This window comes from Ceratotherium simum, chromosome X, assembly GCF_057802395.1.
Source record: "Ceratotherium simum simum isolate JZ-2026a chromosome X, ASM5780239v1, whole genome shotgun sequence".
NCBI lineage: Eukaryota > Metazoa > Chordata > Mammalia > Perissodactyla > Rhinocerotidae > Ceratotherium > Ceratotherium simum.
The window spans coordinates 115667087-115687306 of NC_141940.1; the positions used below are offsets into that span (position 1 = coordinate 115667087).

Sequence of the window (20220 nt, forward strand, 5' to 3'; positions counted from 1 at the left end):
CTGGAACTTTCATATACTTCTGGGAGGATAAATTGGTACAATCAGTTTAGAAAACTGTTAGGCAGTAGCTATTAAAGCCAAACATATCCATCCCCTTTGATCCAGCAATTCCACTTTTAGATATATACCAAACAGCTGTGTATACATAAGCTCATCAAAAGACATGTAGAAAATGTTTGTAGTAATAGCCCCAAACTGGAAACAACCCAACGTCCATCATCAGGAGCATGATCAACAAATTGTGGTATATGCACTCAATGGAATTTTATTCAGCAACAGGAATGAACAATCAACTGTATATGCAACAACAAGGAAGAATCTTACAAACATAATGTTGGGTGAACAACGCTAGATACTAAAAAGTATATACCATATGACTCCACTTACATACACTTCAAAAAGAAGAAAATCTCATTGATGGAGGTGGAAATCAGAACAGTGGTGACCTTTAGGGAGTGGGACAGAGACTGGTAAAGGGCCTGAGGGGGATATTTCAGGATACAGTAACGTTTTATTTCTTGATCTGGGTGATGGTTACATGAGTTGCCCACTTTGTGAAAATTAACCAAGCTATACATTTATGGTCTGTGCACTTTTCTGTAAGATTGTTAAACTTTAATATAAAACTTACTTTAAAACTCAGTAATTAAATATAATCAACAGCAACAAAAAAGCCAACTGCATTAAAACGTCTAAGGATGAACAGCTTGGGGTCGAGGCCCATGAAGTAATTCCAAAGTCTCGGGTTTTAGTGACTGAAAAGCTGGTCTTACTTCAAGTTTATGATCATAAATCTCAGAAGGCTCTCAACACAGCCAGGTAATCCCCCTACACTTCCTTACTGCAGCCATGTTCCCTCCCTGAGACAACATTAACACCTAGCCTTCTCTCCTCATATTACTGTCACCCTCTCAGCTGATGACCTCACTGCGTACTTCACAGAGAAAAGAGATTGTAATCATCTACGAACACCCCATCCCACCGCCATCAGTTCACCAGCCCACTTGCCCCTGTCCATATCCTCCACCTTCCCTCCTGTTCCCAAGGGTGCTCTGATCCCTTCCCCTCTCAGCTTCTCAAGGACTTCCATAATTATCCAATGCTTTCTCTAGCATCACCAATCCCCCCCCCACCAGGGAATCTAAACGGGCCTAAATACTAACGCCTTATAAGAAAATCTCCCTTGACCCTGTACTCCCCTCCAGCATGGCTCCACTTCTCCACTCCCCATCAGAGCAAAACTCCTTACAGGAGTTGTCTATGGTTGCTACCTCCTCTTCCTCTCCTCCTGCGCTCTCTTCATCCCCTCTTATTCCACCTTCATCTCCACCCCTCCACTCAAATGGCACCTATCAGGGCCACTACTTGCTTACAAGTTACCAAACTCAGTGGTCTCATCTCAGCGCACATCTCACTCTCAGAAGCACTTGACCACATTGACTTCTCCTCCATTCTTGAAACAACTTCTCCCGGCTTCCATTATACCACACTCGCCTGATGTTCCTTCTAGCTTGCTGGCTGCTCTTTTGCAGCCTTCCTCCTCCTCTACTAAACTTCCAAAGTTGGACTGCCCTAGGCTAAGTCCTGGCTCCCTTTTCTTTACTATCTATGTTGTCCCTAGCTCCAAGGCTTCACATACCATCTTTACCCTTATGTCTCACATTTACGTCTCCAGCCTGGACCTCTCTCTTGAGTTCTGAACTCACACATCTAATTGTCTAAGACACATAAGGCATCTCAAGTTAACACGGCACAAATAGAAAACTATTGATTACATCCCTCTCTACAATAAAATTTCCACTCTTCCCCTAGCCTTATCCATCTCTGGAAATGGTACCACCTTCTATGAGTTGTTTAAACCAAAAAAACTAGAAGTCATCCATAATTTTTTTTTCCTCTCACACCCTGTACCCAATCCAATTAGTAAGTCCTGTCAATTCTATTTCCAAAATGAATTCAGAATCCAACCACTTCTCACTGTCTCCATAGCTACCTCCCTAATCCTAGCCACCATCACCAGTCACACTGTCTAAGTGGTCTACCAGCCTTCAGACTTGCCTCCAGAGTGACTTCACTAAAGTGTATGTCAGATCATGTCACCCCTGCAAAAACCACCCCAGCCTGACTCAGGGCAACAGGAAGCAACTGTCCAAGGATGAAGCAGCAAGTAGATGGCACAGGGAATGGTGATCCAGGTGGGAAGGCTATACAGGGGATATGGAGGCACCCAAACACCTTCAAACAGGAGAAAAAGGAATGTGGGTCACTTTTAGGCTTCCTCTCCCTTTGAAACTCCCCTAGGCCTTGAGCAATGCTAAAGGGAGATGCATAATGTAGCAGATGCCCCTGGTACTCCATCCATAGCCCCTCTGCCCTCCCCAGAGGACCCTTGCAGACATTCTTGTACACACCACAGGCTTTTTGCATCTCTCTACCTGGCCCCAGGGGCATGCTGAGCCCACAGTTGGGGAAGCTCCAGGAGCCAGGGAGTTCACTCCAGGTGCCACTTTCCATCAGTGAAGGGGGTAAGTTGGTGGATAAATACTCCAGCTTCCTCACCCCTCAGTGGAACACTCCTGAGGTGTGTGCTGGATGCATCCTGGTTGTCCACTGTGGTAACCAGCTCACAACGTGCATGGGCTTTCCTCCCTCCCCTGTCTCACCTCCCCACTCCCTCCCTGTGCTTCCTGGGATCCCCTCTCAGATAAGCTACTGGCACAGAAATCCTTGTCTCTGCCTCCGCATGTTGGGAAACCCAAAGGAAGACACACAATGTTGTGCTTTTCCTCCGAACGGTAATGCCTTTTATGACATCAAACGAAAACAATTCCATCCTCAGTTTATATGGACAACAGAAGAGAGAGGTCTGGACACAGAGTGTGGAGACAATGTTTTTAAAAAATTTAAAAATAATAGGAGATGTTAAGTCCATCCCTGGGTATTATATTAGCCCCATTTTTATTTCTTTATTCATATATAAATATGCATAGAGTATATATTCATCAACTGTATGCACACACTAAAAATCTTCTTTTTTCTCCATTAACCATTTGTTTGTACTCCAAACAGTTAAAAGGACTTGAAAGGACTGTGTTAAATTCCAGGTACATAACTGCCCACCGCTGCCTCTGAAGAAAGAGGGGAGAAGAGGACACATTCTGCTCCAGAACTGAGTTTCACTTGTGTGAAATCTAATTTAAGGAGCGGTGTGTCACACACACACACACACACACACACACACACACACACACGGGAAATGTACGTAACACTCAACAGTCTGCAAAACTTCCCTCCAGTTCTTTTGAAGTGAAATCACCACTCACCCCAACCGCACTCCCCAGATATCAGCGCTGTTGAAAGTGAAGGGCCTGTCCCCGCTGTGTGGTTTGGGGTAAAAAGGAGGCAGGATTAAAGCGCTCATTTCAAGTCCCAAAAGTAAAATACGACTTGGCCTACGGCAGTCCTAATTCTTTCCAGAACTCATCCCCGGAATTGCCCTTTTAAACAACCAGTGATTAACCCAACTCTGGGTCTTTTATAGCTGCGAAAACCGATCGCGCACATCATTTACTCATTATGCTTATTATTATTGTTATTGCAGAAAAGCAGCGAATTCCCGAGGCGGGGTTCAAAGGGTTTTTGGGGGGCCGGGGGAAAATGCGCGAGCGGGAACGGTCGGGGAGGAGGCTGGGCTGGGTTGCAGGGCAGAGGTGCCCGGAAATCCCCGGGGAAGGATGCAGCGAGAGCGCCCCCGCCCCGCGCGCTCCGCGGCCACCGCGCACCGGCGCAGCTGCTGCAGCAACCGGGGAAGCTTCTTATGTAAGTCAGAGCCGCTGACATCACCTTCGCCGCGAGCGTCGCAGCCGGACTAGGCGCCAAAGGATCAGCGCGCCAGCCTAGTACCCCCGCCCACCGTCCGGTCGTTCCTAAATGATTCCGCCACCGCCAGATTTGGCTGATCGTGCGCCAGGGGACCCTCCTGAGCGCCTCTCGGAAGGCAGATGACACAGAATGACATTTATTGGGAGCCCTAGGGTGTCGGAAGAGTGCAGTTAACGGTCAGCAAAGATGCCTAGGTGTTTCCACACGCGGGTGGATTTGGGTAACAGTACACGGTGGAGGGGGGGCCCTCCGGGATTCTCGGAGGACACTTGACACAGACAGCCATTTAATAGGAACCCTGTGCTGTTCAGGGCAGAAAAGATGCCCAGGGGTCTCACCGGTCGGGCCCAGGACACTCCTCCCTCCACGCCCCTCTGGGCCACAATGTTGGAGCAGAGCGCTTCGGAGTTCACTCCAGGAGGCGTGCGGCACCGCGCTACGTCGCACACGAGCGCAAGGCACAAGTTCGGGGCTCGGCGCAGCCCTTGAGGACACAGTAAAAGTGACAAAACCGCCACGGCGTTGCAGAAGCCCCAAAAGGACACTCACTACTCCTTGAGCCCCTCCAAATACCCATGGGGGGGCTATAGGGCTCAGGGCTGGGCTGCTGGAAACCACAGAAGTTGCACCGACCCGCCGCTCCCCGGGAGGGACGGGGAAGGCGAACCCCGGAGGCGAATGACAGAACCCTCTGCCTCCTGTGTCCCCAGAAACGCTCCCTCTCAGCCCGAAGCTGCCTGGGAGTTCTGAGGCCGCCCCTTTAACTTTCTCGCATCCGCGTCTGCATCCGTGCATCGGAGTCCAGCCGGAACTCGTGGCACCCGGAGGACTGGGTTGGGTCCCAGGGGAGGGGAGGGGTGGGGAGGCAAGAGTAAGGTGCAAGCTGCAGCGAGCGCGGCGCCGCGGGGCTGGGATTGCGGCGACCGGGGAGGGCGCGAGAGTGCGGCGTAGGAGCGGAGCGCCAGGCGGGCGGACGGCGCGGGTACTCACGCACTGCCTCCTGCTTGGGGTCCAGCGTGCCGAGGACGCGCTGCACGCCGCCGAGCTTGCCCTGCAGCGCCCAGACGCGGCGGTGGGTGAGCTGGATGTCGCTCTCGAGCTCCTGGAAGAGGCTGCACGCGTGCCGGGCCATGTCTGAGAGCTGCCGGAGGACGCGGGCCAGCGCGGCGTTGCTGACTGCGCACAGGTCCAGCATGAGCAGCACGGCCGCGGCCGCCGCCGAGGACGCTTCGCCAGCCGCGGCCGCCGCCTCCGGGACCCCCGCCAGGCTCTCCTCGCCCGCCGCGGGTGCCTCTCCGTGCGGCGGCTGCGCCTGGTCGGTCGGCCCGGGCAGCGGCGGCGGCGGCGGCGGCCCGGGAGGCGCAGGGGGCGCCCGGGGAGGATCCTCCGGCCCCGGCGCCACGGCCTCGTCCCGTCGGCCGGGCGGCTGCAGGGGCGGCGGCGGCTCAGCGCTGCCTGCGTTCGCGTCCTCCGCCGGGCGCCGCTGCCGGCACAGCCACTGCGGCTCCACGATCCTCTTGGCGAAAGGCATCCCGCACAGCCGGGCCGCGACTTTCTCGTCTCCTCAAAGCGCCCCTTGCGAGCGGGCAACCCGGCGCGCCCACCTGGGCGGAGAGGGGGCAGGAGTCGGGCAAAGGCGCGATCGGGCAGTCGGGATACTCAAGGGGCTCCTCCGCTCACCTGGCCTCCTCCTTTTCCCCGCCCTCCCCCTAGCAAATCAGTCCAGCCAGTCCTCCTCCCGATGCACCGTTCCCTGGGGTGGATGACAAGCGTGGGGCACAGAAATCTCGGGGTGCGCCTGGGATCTCCTCACTTGCTTCCAACCCGGGTCGGCTGGCTCAGCTCCATCATTCCTGCGCTCGCCGCCGCCGCCCCGGCCGCTGCCGCCGCGACCGCCTCTATAAATGGGTGTGTGTGTGTGCGTGTGTGTGTGTGTGTGTCTGGGTGGGTGGGTGTGAGCGTGTGCGCGCGCCTCAGTTTGAAAGTACCCCGGCGCAGGCCTCTCCCCGCGCGCCCCTCGGCCGCTCCGGGGAGCGATTGCGCCCGGGATCTCTCTCCCTCTCTGGGCGGGGAGGAGGTTTCGGAAAGGCGCTTTGAAAACCCGGAGAGAGGAATCCGCCTCCAGCCCGGGCGCAGGAGGCGGTGCGGGGGCGGCGGGGCGGACGCAGGGCGGGGGGAGGCCGGGGCGAGGGGGGCGCAGAGCCCTGTGCGGCCGCTGGGAGTCACTGGTGGCCTCGCCGCTCGGGGCGCATTCCGACGCAAAGCCACTTCGTCGCATCCAAGGAGTTAGAATTGAGACTGTCAGCGTGGTGGGGGCGGGGAGTCCTCAAGTTGGAGTTGGGGGTGTGGGTAGCGAGCGCAGAGGCAGGAGGGTGGAGTATTGGGGATGCGGCAGATTTGGCGTGTTGGAGCAAGTTGCCTAGCCGAATTCCAACTCTGAGCAAGTCCTTTGGGTTCTTAGCAGGGAAAACTGGGCTGCCCCTCGAAGTGCCCTGGGCTCTGTGAGCGCAGTGAGACCGCTGGGGAGGGTGACGCGGCGCGGGCGCATCCTAGTGCGGCCACAGTGGCCAGGGTGCTGTTTATACCCCTTCCTGGGCATCACTCGGCCTCTTGCGCTGGGCCAGGTCTCTAGAGTATATTATGAATGAGACCCAAACCACCAATGAGCAAAGACCCCAGAAAACTGCTTGCAAAACTCATTGACACGTTAGGTGAGATAAGCCGGATTACCTCCCTGTCACTCTTCTGTGCAGATCATACACGGGGATTTTCAAGTTCTCCATCAGAAAGATGATGATTCACAGAAGAAAGGAAAGTTTTCCCCTTCAGTTAACTGAAAGGTATAATTTCTAAAAAGGCACGTTATTTCTATTGTGGCAGTCTGCGGGCCGGATGCTGTCAGCCTAAAACCTAAAGAAGAGTTTGGGAAATGTTAATAAAATACATGCTTTCATCCCTCCAAAAAGAATACTGTAAAAATATTTTTTATTTTAAAGCCACAAGCCAGATCTTGGGAATGCAGCCTTCATTTCATGTGTCTAAAGAGAACATGGAAAAAATATGTTTTATGGCAACAATAAAGTCCTCCAGACCTGCGGTGGGGTCTCCTCTCCTCTCTCCCCGCCTTTAGTGGGAGCCTGCACAGGGCCCCACAGTCAGCCCTTTGGATTGGCCCACACTTTGGTTATAAAGGCTTCAACAGACCCTTCTCTTATTCTACCTAAAAAAATAACATTTTTGGCAGAGGAATGTCCTTGTTCATAAAAGATCCAGGCTGGGGATTTGGGGGTAAAGGGTCATGATGTCTGCAAGGTACACATAAATGGCTCGTAACAACAACAACAACAACAACAATAGTAATAATGTATATATACAAAAAAGAAAACATGGCAAAATGTGCAAAATAGTGAGTCTAGGTGAAGAGCGTACTGGGATTCATCGTGCATTTCTTGCAACTTTAAATTTGGTTTTGTTTCCAAATAAAAAGTGAAAAAAAGAATATTTTGGAAAAGGGTGTTTTAGGAGTTGTTCTTTAGCTCACAAATCTAAAAAGCTTAGAGATGGCTGTTTTCAAATTTAGCTTGACTTTTTAATATGTTCAAAATTCTGAACATGAGTTCTGCTAGGTAGCCAAGCCACACACTCCTCCCTAAACATATTGAGGCATAAAGAACAAGGAGGGGTATTAAAGCCATCCAGCTAGCAAGCCTTGTGGCCAGTCTGCCCTGCCTCTCACTCCCCCTCACCCAGCACTATCCTATTAATAGCAGTCAAGGGGCCAGCGGAGTGGGCTCAGCTGAATACTGACAGGGACAATAAGTGGTGTTGGGCTCTAACTCCTAAGGGGAGCTTCAGATTATTGGCCAATTCCTTCCTAGGCCGGAGGGTCCCTATCCACCCAGAGAGGTGATTGAAGGGGACGGCAGAAAAGTCTGATGGGAGGGGGAGTCCTTCTTCAGGCCCAGGAAAGGGAGGATAAGTTCAAGAACAGGCTAGCTAGTTTGGGTTCTGCCCCAAAGTGGTCAGCAGAGACTCAAGTCAAGATTTCAAAATGATTCAAAGCACAGTTCAACTATGCAAAAAGGAATACTCTTTTTGTAATCTCCTGGACGCCTACTCATGTGCTAATAAAGCCATTTGGTTCAAAATAAAAAGCTTTGACTTTGGCTTTTGATCTCCATCGGTCTCCCTCCCCCCCCCCCCCCCCCCCCGGTAGTCCCCAGTGACCTCTCCAAGATGACTTTAGTTTTTTATTTTTGGTAACTTTGAAGGACGGCTGCCTTCAAAGTCCCCCAAAATAAAACTAATACAAATAAAAATATTCGTTGATATGGTTGCTGATGTTTTCTCAATCCACTTCAAGGTGTGAATAAAGGCACCTTTAGAAAAGTGATTGTTATACATCCGTAACACCATCTAAATAAAAACTGTGTGCTAGCTATGCAAGGGCAGCTTCAAGACAACCTCCTGGACTCACTGTACCCCTTCCAACTTCAAGCCCCTCCTGTGCGGCTTACCCCCACACCCATACCCCTGATACCCCCGCACACATATTTTTTGGTTTGGCTCCTACTTAATAGAACTGAAATACTAAAATCAATAAAAGTGTAATAACCACATGTAATCATGATGGGATGTATGAATATTCTTAATGCCAATGAGTTTTCAACACATCCAGGAGCTGTGCCTTTCTTATTCAAATCCCCGATTACACCATTTTACTCTGAGTTTTCCCACAAAAAGCTCTGATGAAATCAAAGTTGATATCTTAGGCCAGATTCTTATACCTACTTATGCATGTATTGGTCTCTCCTGATCATATACCCTCCCCAACCCATGTACACATATTTATTACCATGAGCTTATAGCCAAAATGGAAAGGAAAGGCAGCATTTAAAAATGGCCCCATTGCCTAATCCCCAGCAGTCATTCATGCAGCTCAAAGGCCAGCACAAGTTCCCCCTAAACTCGAATTTTGGATCAGTATAAACTTTATGCCATCATAAAATGAATGAAATATCCTGTCTGTGTCACCATGCCCCACAGTTACACTCCTGTCTGCTGCAGCCCAGTAGGAACAACATCTTTGTCAAAGGAAAGAGCTGGCATTGGGAGCACCGTAAGGCACCTCCACCCTCAGCCTGGCTAGCCTCCCGCTTCCACAGAACTGTGGTCAAGTTTCCTGTAGAACCTTACAAGCAACAAAGCAGAGATTCCTGAAAGATCCTTCACCAAAAATGTTCTGTTTCAAATGTCCCAGCATTGATGCTGCACCATCACTATTTATACTTGAAAAATATTTCTTTTGTCTCAGAAATTCCAGGAGATACATGGGCTTGTTAGCATAATCATGTAATTATAGTGACTGAAGTCTCCCTTCCTGCACCCAATTGCACCTATTCCTCACTTAATCGCTTTAATTCCCTCCTAAAAGCCCTACCACTAAGTAAAAAGCTGTTAAATAAAAAATATTTTCATTGATTTTATTGGGAAAAACTATGAGCATTCCATCCCAAACAAAGTTACCCAAACCATTTCTAGAAAAATATATCAAGTTTACATAAGTAAAAAGCAACAATTTGAAAGTAAATGAATATGGTTTGTCCATAAAAATGTAATGGAAGTGCATGATACATGCCAAAGGAGGGAGAGCAGATTTGAGAGCGGGTAGCAATGGCTGGAGAAGGAGGGAGAGGTTGCCATTCTTGGGAAACTATTGGAGAGTCATAGGGTTCACATTCAAGCAGAAAACTTTTTGGAGCTCATGGTTAGCCTATGCTCAGACTGTACCCACAGATAAAGTTATAGCACAGAGTAACACCTGTAGGGCAAAATAAAGACTAAAGATGAGAGAGCCTTGAAACGTGTGGGAAGAAGGCATACACACAGCTAGCAGAAGGACTGCAGAAGATGTTCCTCACCCCTTTCTCCCCCACATCAGGAGACCACCACCCTCACGCTCCCCAGGAGGTTCTCTCAAGTTTTATGTTAGCAGCTGAGCTCTGAGATTCACCAACTCCCTCTCTCCTTTAGCTTTGCTGGTTCATGGGAGGAAGCCAGCAGCCCATGGTGGTATGCCATCTTGTCAGAGGGACCATGCATTCTTCCAGATCTCTGGTTCACGGCATAAACATTACATCAAAAGCCTACATGGCTTAGTGTTTGAAACTCAACAGTCCAAGTTTTTCCAGTTTGAGAACCTTAAATTTGGCTTTGTGCACCTGTGTTTCCAGGAAACACCAGAGGAAAAAAAATCCATTAATATATCACAATACAAAGCAGCCACCATACACATAAGTACAGGTACACGCATATCGACAACAGTCATGCGTAGTTTTAAGGTGAAAAAAGACTATAGACCACTACTGAAGGTTTTCCTTTGTTTTAGTTTGTGCTTTTCTTCCTCAAAAATCCTCATTTGGTTTATCAAGTATGAAGGATAGGAGTTTCTCTCTGCATTTTACTGACAGGGAAACATGAGCAGAAAAAAAAATGCTATTAAATGGTTTTCCCAAAATGCCAAACCCCATGAATCTAAAGACTGTTCCAACCAGCCTTTCTATCTTTCCTGCAAAGCACTGTTGATTATTCACATTGTTTCCAATAGGAGAAATTTTGACTTCTTTCTTATCTTCAAACATCCTAGCCTCACATTTTACAACTGAATATAATTTTAAACATGCCAAATCTGGATCTAGTCAGAACTGCAAATACATCAGAATAACTGACAGAGTTAAAGCAGATGGTGATAGCAAACAAGGGCGTTTCATTCACGTCTTTGTTCCTCTGGTTATGCCACAAACACTTACCGGAAGCTTTATTTACTGAGTGCAAACATTTATTGGGTGCTCAGGCCTCTGTTAGCTGCCAGGGATATAAAAGGAAAGAAGATGTAAACATCGCTCTCAAAGGGTGGAGTCTAGTAGGGTAGATAGAGATGTAAACAAATAATGGTAGTGCACCGCCAGCAAGCTACAATAGAGATAAGAATTAAGTGCTGCTCAGAATCCCAGAGCGATTAACACTGTCTGTGGGGAATACCAACCCAAGCGGGGAGTCTAAAAGCAACACAGGCTTCAGGGTTGGTTCTTACAGCTTAGAAACAGAAAGACTAAAGCTGAGACGAAGCATCACCACGTGCTTGAAAGCAAAACAGAGTGGTAAAAATCCAGAGACCCTCCAACCAGCCGCAAGAAAAGATGTGCTTTTGACTAGAATCATTAAGTGGCATTTCCAACAAGTCTTTAAAAAATCCAGAAAACCAGTTGGTAAGAGAAAGAATGTGAAAATTATGTTGCCTTTTTTTTTTTAAGCTGACTTGTAATTTTCACTCTTTGGCAGGGCTCAGTTTATAAAGAGGAAGTGGATTTTTAATATATTTCCTATAAAGAAAAGTCTTCAACTGGATAAGATGAACCACAGTCTCTAGAGCCCATGGTGCTAATAAAGTAAAACAGCCATTCCCCAAGGGTTCATGTGCTCCCTCCTGCCCCCTTTTTTATAAACTGTTCAGAATTTGCTCTCCAAGCACCCTTCTGTGACGAAAACGCCCAGCGCTGGCCTTGGCCCAGAGGAAGTGCCTTTGACTGTGGTGGTCCTGAAATAAATCAGCTCTTTTTGAGAGGAACTTGAGGGAGTAAAATCTACAACTCACATTATCAGTCTGGGATTGAGTCCTTGTGAACAGCAGAGGCAACAAACTTCAAACTTTATCAAGATTGTAGTGCTCATTAAGGAAGTGAAATTGAGCCAGGTTTGAAGGAAAGCACTGTAGTAATTACTGAGTTATGAAGATTTAAAAGCTATGCGCCTGGGCACGCAGAGAGCAACGTGTTTCCTTTGGGTTCAGAGACACCGCAATTACAGGGCTTAAGGGGAGCAAAGCACAGAATTAGAACTCCCCATTAGTTTGATTAATCACTGATGTAAGTGCAGGCCCTGGAAATGGCTATGGCTCAGCCTGATCTGTGTCTCTTCCTAATCTTCCCCTCCCCTTTTCTCCCTCTATTTCCTTTACAAGATCAGGGCGCCAGGGAAGAGATCAAACCTTGTATTAATGATAAGAAATTGGGTGCAAGAAAGTTAAAACTTCCTGAAGCTTAATGATTTCCCTACATCGGTGTTGGCTTTGCCAAGAATTGTATAATAGCATGTTCTTTCTTCTTCCCGGGCTGTTAAATCATAATGGTACAACAATGACATGTTAGTAAATCTAATAAGAAAACCAGAGAATAAACTATTTCATGTGGGTGTGGAACAAGTTAACATCCCCATAGGAAGCTCACTGAGATAATGATATATGATATTGCATTAGATGGGCTTTAACAAACAAAAAAACCTAATATCTAGCCAATTAGCAATAACGGGCAAGAGTCTGGTTCTTTGGAAAAAACGGTTGCGCCCTTTTGATCAACATGACTAACAAATCTACTTGCAGAAATGGTGTCTTGCCCTGGAAAATGATGCTGCTGGTGCAAGGTAAGTATTTTGGGGTCAGGATATTTGACTCGGTACCTCCACATCAATATAACCAAAAAGTACAGCCAATTTTTTATGAATGGGGAACACAAAGGGACAAAAAGGTCAATGCACTAATTCAACCCCAGCGTGACCACTCAGAGAAAGAACTCTGTAAATGAAAATCCAGAACTCTTGGCACAAAGGCACCTCACTGGACGGGCCAACCTTTAAATTGTGCGTGAGATGACCCTTGATGGGAACGGTGATTTTGTCAGCGGGAGATTTTTAAATAAAAAATGTCACTGAAATTTTCTTACATGACCCTTTTCATATTTTTGCATGAACTACAGGGCTCCTGGGATCAAACGTGAGACAACCGACCAGCCATGCCTCTTAAATTATTTTTCCGGAGGTGTTTTCTTTCTCCACCTCAATTGTAAAGATCCAGGAGTAACAGCCCAGTGCACAAAATAGACATTTTTATTTCTCATCCTGTCTCAATGGTCTCATAAGGGGTTGAATAAGAGTCTGGAAATAATGAAAGCTTCTCCATGAAGAAACACAAGACTCACCATAAGGCACAATAGCACCTAGGAGTCTCCTATAGTAACGGCAACACTAGGGGAAACATTGCAAAAGTCTGAATTTCCTACTTAAGAGAAAAAGAAGAATTTAAAAGGTGACCGTCCTATACACTCACTAGTGTACAGATGGAATCACAGGCCACTAAGACGAAAATCAACAGTTGTCCAAGAATTCTGTTGGAAAAAAAGTGGTAAGCAAGTCCCTGGATTACAGGCTTATTTTGATCTGTTTCGAAACATGTTTAATTTCCTACTGTCTTTGGGGAGAATTTCACCCCTGGTTGCTAGGAAAGTCATAATAAAAGGATAGAGAAAGTGAAAAAGAGAAGAAAAAGGATTTGAGTTTTTAAAATTATTTTCCATTTTTATTTTCATTTTGCCTTTATTTGCCCTTGGGAGAGAGAACGTTCATGTTTAACCACCCATAGTTCTGCTACAGTGGCAGACACTGTCATTTGCTTACCCACTATTTCTTTCTTCTTTTCTAACAGGATCTCGATTTTGTTCCATGTGGCAATGGCGCCAGCCAATCTGCTTCCAAGGCACCCTAGACTGCCTTGCATTCAGGGCTGTTCAGATGACGCAGTTCTGGATAAAGACGTCTACGTGGACATCTGCTAGAGATTTCTAGGAATGTTTTTGCTTTCCTGATACCGGTGCTGCCCCTTCCTGCTTCTTTCTTCTTTTTTGGGCCTGGAGAATGGACTTGAGGCTGAGATGGAAGGGCTGTCCTGTGACAGTGACACACATGAGGAAGAAAGCCTCATGCAAGTGGATTAGGCTCCTGGAATACAAATGATAGGGCAGAGCGCTGCTCCAGACCAGAGCTCCCTTCTCCCCAGATTTCCTGTATTGTGAGAAAAATAACCCCTTATTTGGGTCAGCTCCTATACATGCAGTTCTGACGGATAGGAGTACCAATTCCTTACAAAGCAATGCTCCAAAATTCAGAAGACCAGGGTTCCAGATCTTCCTCATTCATTCATTCCATAGATGTTATTCAACAAACACCTACTACGTGTCTGTGACTGTTCTAGAAACCAAGGAATCATCTGCAAATTAAACAGAACAAAGACCTGCCCTCATGGTCCTTACTTTCCAGTTAAACAATGTTAAATAATCATTGTTCAGTAACAGTTTATACATTCAAAAGATGGTTCTAGTGGGTTTATATACTTAAAATAATAAAAAGAAATGATGTCTGTAGCAGATGGATGTTAATTTCCTTCCAGAATTCCTTCACCTGGCTGGAGCACTCAACCCCACACTGTGGTGGATGTTGGCTGCTCACGGCTGCAACCTGCTCTGGAGGCGTTCCTGTATCTCAGGAGGAGCCACCCAGGAGGTTCCCTCCCCCTAGAAGGGCAGCCCATGGCCAATGACTCAGTGGTATAGTGTGGAACACACTCCGTGCTGGTATTCGCACTGCAGAGCTCTTTGTGGGCTCAGGCTGAAGCTGCCTTCTCCTGAATCCACATCTTTGCTTAGCTCCTTCCCCTGCCAACCCTGCTTCCCTCACACCTCACAGGTTCCTCCTGAGAGCTCTCCCTCACCACATTATCTGCACCAAACATTCCCCACCTCAGGCTCTGCTGGTGGGAACCTGACCTACAACCGTATCTGACTCCATTTTTCTTTAATTAATAAAAAATATAATTTTTTCACTTCTCTCCTTTGTACAAACTATCTGAAAACTTCCTCATTTGAATTAAGGTTAGCCGAAATTAGAGGGGCTTAGTTATAACTCACACAGTTTGTCATCATTCAACTAACTACAGCTAGCCACCATGTTGGTTCTGACCAGTATAACATCCTAATTGTTTTAACTAATAATAATAAACCATTTCATTTTCACCCTCAATTGACCACAAGATAAGATGCATAAGGATTCTTAATATTGAAATACAAGTCTATGAGAAGCATAAAAACAAGAATTATGATAATCTCCTCTAAATCAGCATTGAACTGATTCAAATCTTATACACACATCAGGAAGATGCTGGTATCTCAAAAACTAAGGTTAAAGTGAAAATATCATGATGATTATATCCATTTTGCATTTGCATTTATTGGGAATAAAGACTATCCATACGGTGATTTGTTATGCTCATAATTAATAGCACCAAAACTTTCCTCTCATATTATGTCTTAGCTCGGGCCGCACATAACAAAATACTATAAACTGAGTCACAAACAATAGACATTTATTTCTCACAGTTCTGGAGGCTGGAATTCTGAGATTAGGGTGCCAGCATGGTGTGGTTCTGATGATGGCTCTCTTCCTGGTTTGTAGACAGCTGCCTTCCCACTGAGTCCTCATATGGCAGAGAGAGAAAAGACTCTGGTCTCTTCCTCTTCCTATGAGGGCACTAATCCCATCATGGGGGCTCCACTCTCATGACCTCATCTAAACCTAATTACTGCCCAAAGGCCCTACCTCCTAATACTATCACAAATTATTTTTTAAAACCCCAAAATATGTCATATATAAAAAGTACAAAATGAAGGAATTATTAACATCATGTCATGAAAATAGTTTTTGCCTATTTTGGTGCCTGAACATAGATTTACATTTCCACTGGACTGTAATATACATTCAGTCTAAGACCACATACAAAATAATACGTCAATTTAAAATCAACTTCTTGACACAGTCTACTTTTTCTTATATAAGCAATTTAAGGTAAATAAAATGTCACTTGTTAAATAGCAAAATATAAAAATTTTATCTTTATAGATTGTGAATAGTAGTACAATTGAATTGAAATTAATGTCCTGGTAAAACTTTTAATTACTTGTTAATCCAAAATTAAACAGTATTTGCTTAAAATCGAGTTTTTTATCATTCACTATACAAAAAGGGTAAAATTATTTTTTAACATTTTAAACATTAAATATTTAAACATTAAAAGATTGACATGTCACTTTCAAAGGGATTCAAGTGTACATAAAATAGAAATGCTGAGATAGTTGATCTCTGGAGTTGCATATGATCTGAATAACTATGATTCTCCTGTCATAAGCTAAACTGGGAGCTAGCTGTAGCATGCCTGGGGACCTTCATTTACCTTTCATTATATTAGTAGGTAGTTGGAGAATAGTCCTTAAGTATTTAAAAGCTGAACAGTGCCCCACTCTGCCCCATTTTATCATTGCCTGGCTCTAAAGCGACTCCCTCGTTGGTATCCCACAGCCCATGCAGCCGTCCTCTGCCCTAGAATCTGTCTTGTTATACTGTATTTTTTCTAAACAAGAAGCACTGGGCTTACTTCAGGAAAAAAGTGTGTTGGATGTGAAATGAACCAAACAATACAAGTCTCTCAACTGTAGAAACCCTGAACTGAGTTTATGGATTCTCCAGTCCTAGAGATCTTTTAGGATGTCTCCAAACTCAATATCCTGGGGTTTAAATATTCAAATACCTAGAGGGAAGGAACTGAACTAAATGACCCTTTCAATTCTAAGATTACAGTTTCCAACCACTGGTGTTCAATATTAATCCAAGCTGAGCTCTTGCATGCTGCTTCATTGTTTTCAACATTAAAATACATGAAAAGCACATTGTAGACTATGTCTACACCACCAGTACAAAGCAGTGTGTACAGTGAAGATAACCAAAGAGAACCGTGGGATCTGGAAGATGAGAAAAGATACCCAAATCAAGTTTCCATTTGGACTAACTCATCAGCTTTACAATAACTGGTTTAGTTTTTCTCACCAAAAACAGAGGATTCCATCTTATTAAAGCCCTGAAACCTGTATGACCTTTTTTTCTCCTCAGTCTTGTTCTCCTATATATGCCAATTGAGTGACTAAAACCTAGAACTAATTGACAGGTATGCCCATGCATCTTCATAGCTCTGCAAAATCCCCTTGGGCAATTCTGTGTAAACAGAAGTATTGACCATGTAAAGAGGGCATTGTAATTACACATTATATTGAGTTATAATACCCAACTAAAGTACTTTATATGAGCCCTCTATATATTAATGTCAGCATCTATTTATTATGTATGTTGCACATAGACAAAAGCAAATCCAATTCTGTGCTATTGAATGGTGGTTTACTTTGCTTGTTTCCTCATATTTTAAGAAATCCTGTAATGGATTTAAGAAGTTGTCACTGTAAGGAGTTTGAATTGTATGAAGTTAGCCCTCTGTGGTTAGCGTAGCATCCAAAAGGTGGAGCCTGGGACTCAAAGTTGACATCCCTGAGCACAGCACTCTCTCCCAGTGATTTCAATGACTTAAAAGAATTCCTTGGGCAAGCCACCCATTCTTTGTTTTCTCGCTTCTCTTTCAAGTCGTAATTCCCAGCTTCACATACGGCAGTTCTGAAAACAAGCCTCAACCAAAGGGCTAAGCAATTCTGAGACGAAATGAACCACCAAGTACTACTGTATCCAGCATGATGTTTTTCTGGGGGAAAATGACTCCTAGGGCCTTTTCTCCCTCACTGTCTAAAATGGTTTCCTTGGTAAACACAGCTGGGGGTTTGTCCATTGTAAATGACGCAAACAAAGAATCCTCCGCAAATCCCTGGAGTTACTCTTCTGTGGTTTAAGAGGATTATTAGGCAACAGCTTCCCAGTACCCAGTCTGAAATACATCCCCATTACTTATTTTCTTCCAGTGTCTCCACCCACCTTACAAAACCATTTTTCTGCCTTCAGGGTTCAATTTTGGAGATTAACACATGCTGGTTCTTACCATGGTGCAGTCCCAACCCAAAACGATGACGTGCTCCCCTTCTCCCACAAGCTAACACTATTTCTGGACATGTGAATTGAACGTTCAATTCACTCAGCAAGGCTTTTGATTTTTCTGAAAATTTTTCTATTAGATGCAGTATGAGAAGTATAGGGTTACCTTGGTCCTACTTCATGATTTAATATGGTTCCCAACCTTGGCTGCACATTGGAACCAGCTGGAAAAATTTTTAAAAATAATGATACCCCGGCCCCCACTACCAACCCCACCAAGAAGTTCTGGTTTAATTGGTCTAGGGAGCAGCCTGGACATCAGGATTTTTAAACTCCCCAGGTGTTTCTAATGTGCAGCCAAGGTTAAGAATCAACTGGAATAAGGAGACTTGATTCAAATGCTGCCACTAATTATCTATGTGGCCTTGAGCAAAAGAAACATTCTTTTGTCCAACAAGTATTCATTCCTTGATGGCTTGCTATATGCAAGACAGTGCTAAGGGTCTCTTCTCTCCAGCCTCCAAGACAAGTGAATTGGACTCAACAATTTGCTCATTCATTTGGCAAATAAGTATTCAGTGCCTACTACCTTCCAGGCACTGTGCTAGGCACAAGGGGTAGAGCAATGAATTAGATGGACAAAATTCCTGCCCTCGTGGAACTTACAGTTTAGTTGGGGGAGGCATAACCATATACAAGTGGTGAAAACTTAAATAGCAATGTCAGATAAAGGATGGGAAGGATGATGGGAGGGACTGACAGCCAACATGGAGGCAGTGGTGGGGGTGGTGAAGGGGTGAATGGAGAGAGGTAGACAGGTTGTAGAAAAAGTCAAGGAGATCACATCTCCAGGACTTGGTGATGGATGTGATATAGGGGTAAGAAAGAAAAAGGGAAGAAGGCCAATTCCTAGAGCCCAAGATTGATGGGTCAGTCACTGGGGCAAAGAATGTGAGAAAAGAACCTCAGCCACCCAGGGGGTTGTGAGAGTCTAGAGCTAAGGTGTATGAAACTGGGGCAATGAAACCAATCCCCATCCCAGACAGAGATCAGGGCAGAGGAGGGTCCTTAGCTAAGAAATTCAAGGGCTCTCACAACTGGTCATTTCAACACCTGGGCTGGGTCTTTGTATAGCTAAAGGGGAGGCCACTAACAGCCTGTTCCCATAGGTCCAAAGCTGAACAACTTGAAAGAGAAAAATGCAGAGAAGAACCAATTGTGATTGTATAATGATGTGAAGTACCAAGTCCACTGTGGAAAAGGGGACCTTGCAAACCATGGAGGCACTTGGGGAAAGAGTTCTCTTCCTCCTTCTGGGTGTAGACTATGTTGTCTCTGAGAATTCATATTTGTCCTTGGGAGACCTTTGCAAGTGTGTAAGTGCACACGTGTGTGTATGTGTGTGAAAGAGTGAGAGAGATGAAGAGAGAGGGAGAGAGATCCATAGCTACTGTTGGACAATCTGAAGAGGAAAGACATGCATTTGTCCCTCCCTTCAGCGGGCAGCTCTTGAAGGAGAGCGGCCAGAATACGGCCCACGGGAGACTGCAGAGGTACTTGTTGACTAAGGCACACTGGAGGAAAGGTCCTGCTGGGGGGAAGGGGATGTAGCCTGGGGTGAGAACAGCCTCAGTGGATGAAAATTTCCAAAAGGGAGAGGCAGAGGTGGAAGAAGGAGGGGATTCCACAGAGAAGAGCAGACTTGAGGGCAGGGAAGCAAGGACAGGAACCGAGGTGTGCCTCTAAGAGTCCCCCTGTGAAAGCTTAAACTCCTTGAGGGTTCTCGAGGTTTCACATTCTTTCCTTCACATGTGGTTTTTTCCCCTTTGATGCTCCTCAAACCACGAGAAAAGACTGACAGACCCACTTAACTGTCTGGCTGTGTTAGGAAGGAAAGTGCAAGTTGGGACTCCCAATTGCCCTCTAAAGCTCCCAGACAACCTTGCAGAGGGAACAGCAACTCACCGAGGGGAAGGTCCTCCCGAGTTCCAGACCTCTACCCACAGTGATGTTTGTAGCGCCCCCTGGTGGAGTAGGGAGTAATACACGACTCAGAGAAGCCGAGTGAGGCGGACCCACAACTTGAGAATGGACTAGGATTCAATCCATCCCTTTCCCAAATACCATGGGGAAGCAACCCTTAAGAATGAGATGGAAACTTTCATTTGATTTACAGAAGCAAAACACCAGGCACAGTGCCTGGTTCTGAGTTGGCACTCAGTAATAGGCAGCCATTATGATGATTACGATGATTATGATTATTGAGATACAGTTGCTATAGATATCCTGTGGCCTTAAATGATGTGAGAATGGTTCACAGAGTAAGAAGTCCTGCAGGCTCAGAACACGTGGATTGTAATGTGGAGGGTTTGAGGGCATAGTCAGTAATCCAGCTCTGAATCAATCCTTAGCTTGTCTTCCCAGCAAGTATACGTTGGCCGGATGATGCTCATGTGCATCACACTTAGACCAGATGTCTTCAGACCTCTGGGGGGCTGTGCTTCTTGCTCCAGAAAAGCTCATTCCTTTCACTGTAGCTGTTGGTGCTGTTTCCCAAAGGGTCAGCAGTCGTCTTGGAAAGCTCACCATGCA

The 20220-nt window shown here is 46.0% G+C and overlaps 1 protein-coding gene and 1 pseudogene across 1 annotated transcript in view; one reads left to right on the plus strand and one right to left on the minus strand.

Moving 5' to 3' along the window:
- Positions 1-5895, minus strand: part of NHS (NHS actin remodeling regulator) — a 337576-nt gene extending 331681 nt beyond the window's left edge. The window contains exon 1 of the mRNA XM_087427737.1: positions 4873-5895. Within this exon, the coding sequence (XP_087283863.1) occupies positions 4873-5413 (541 nt within the window). The 5' untranslated portion in view covers positions 5414-5895. The remainder of the gene's footprint in view (positions 1-4872) is intronic.
- Positions 5896-12296: 6401 nt separating this feature from the next.
- Positions 12297-20220, plus strand: part of LOC101391006 (poly(rC)-binding protein 2-like) — a 30593-nt pseudogene continuing 22669 nt past the window's right edge.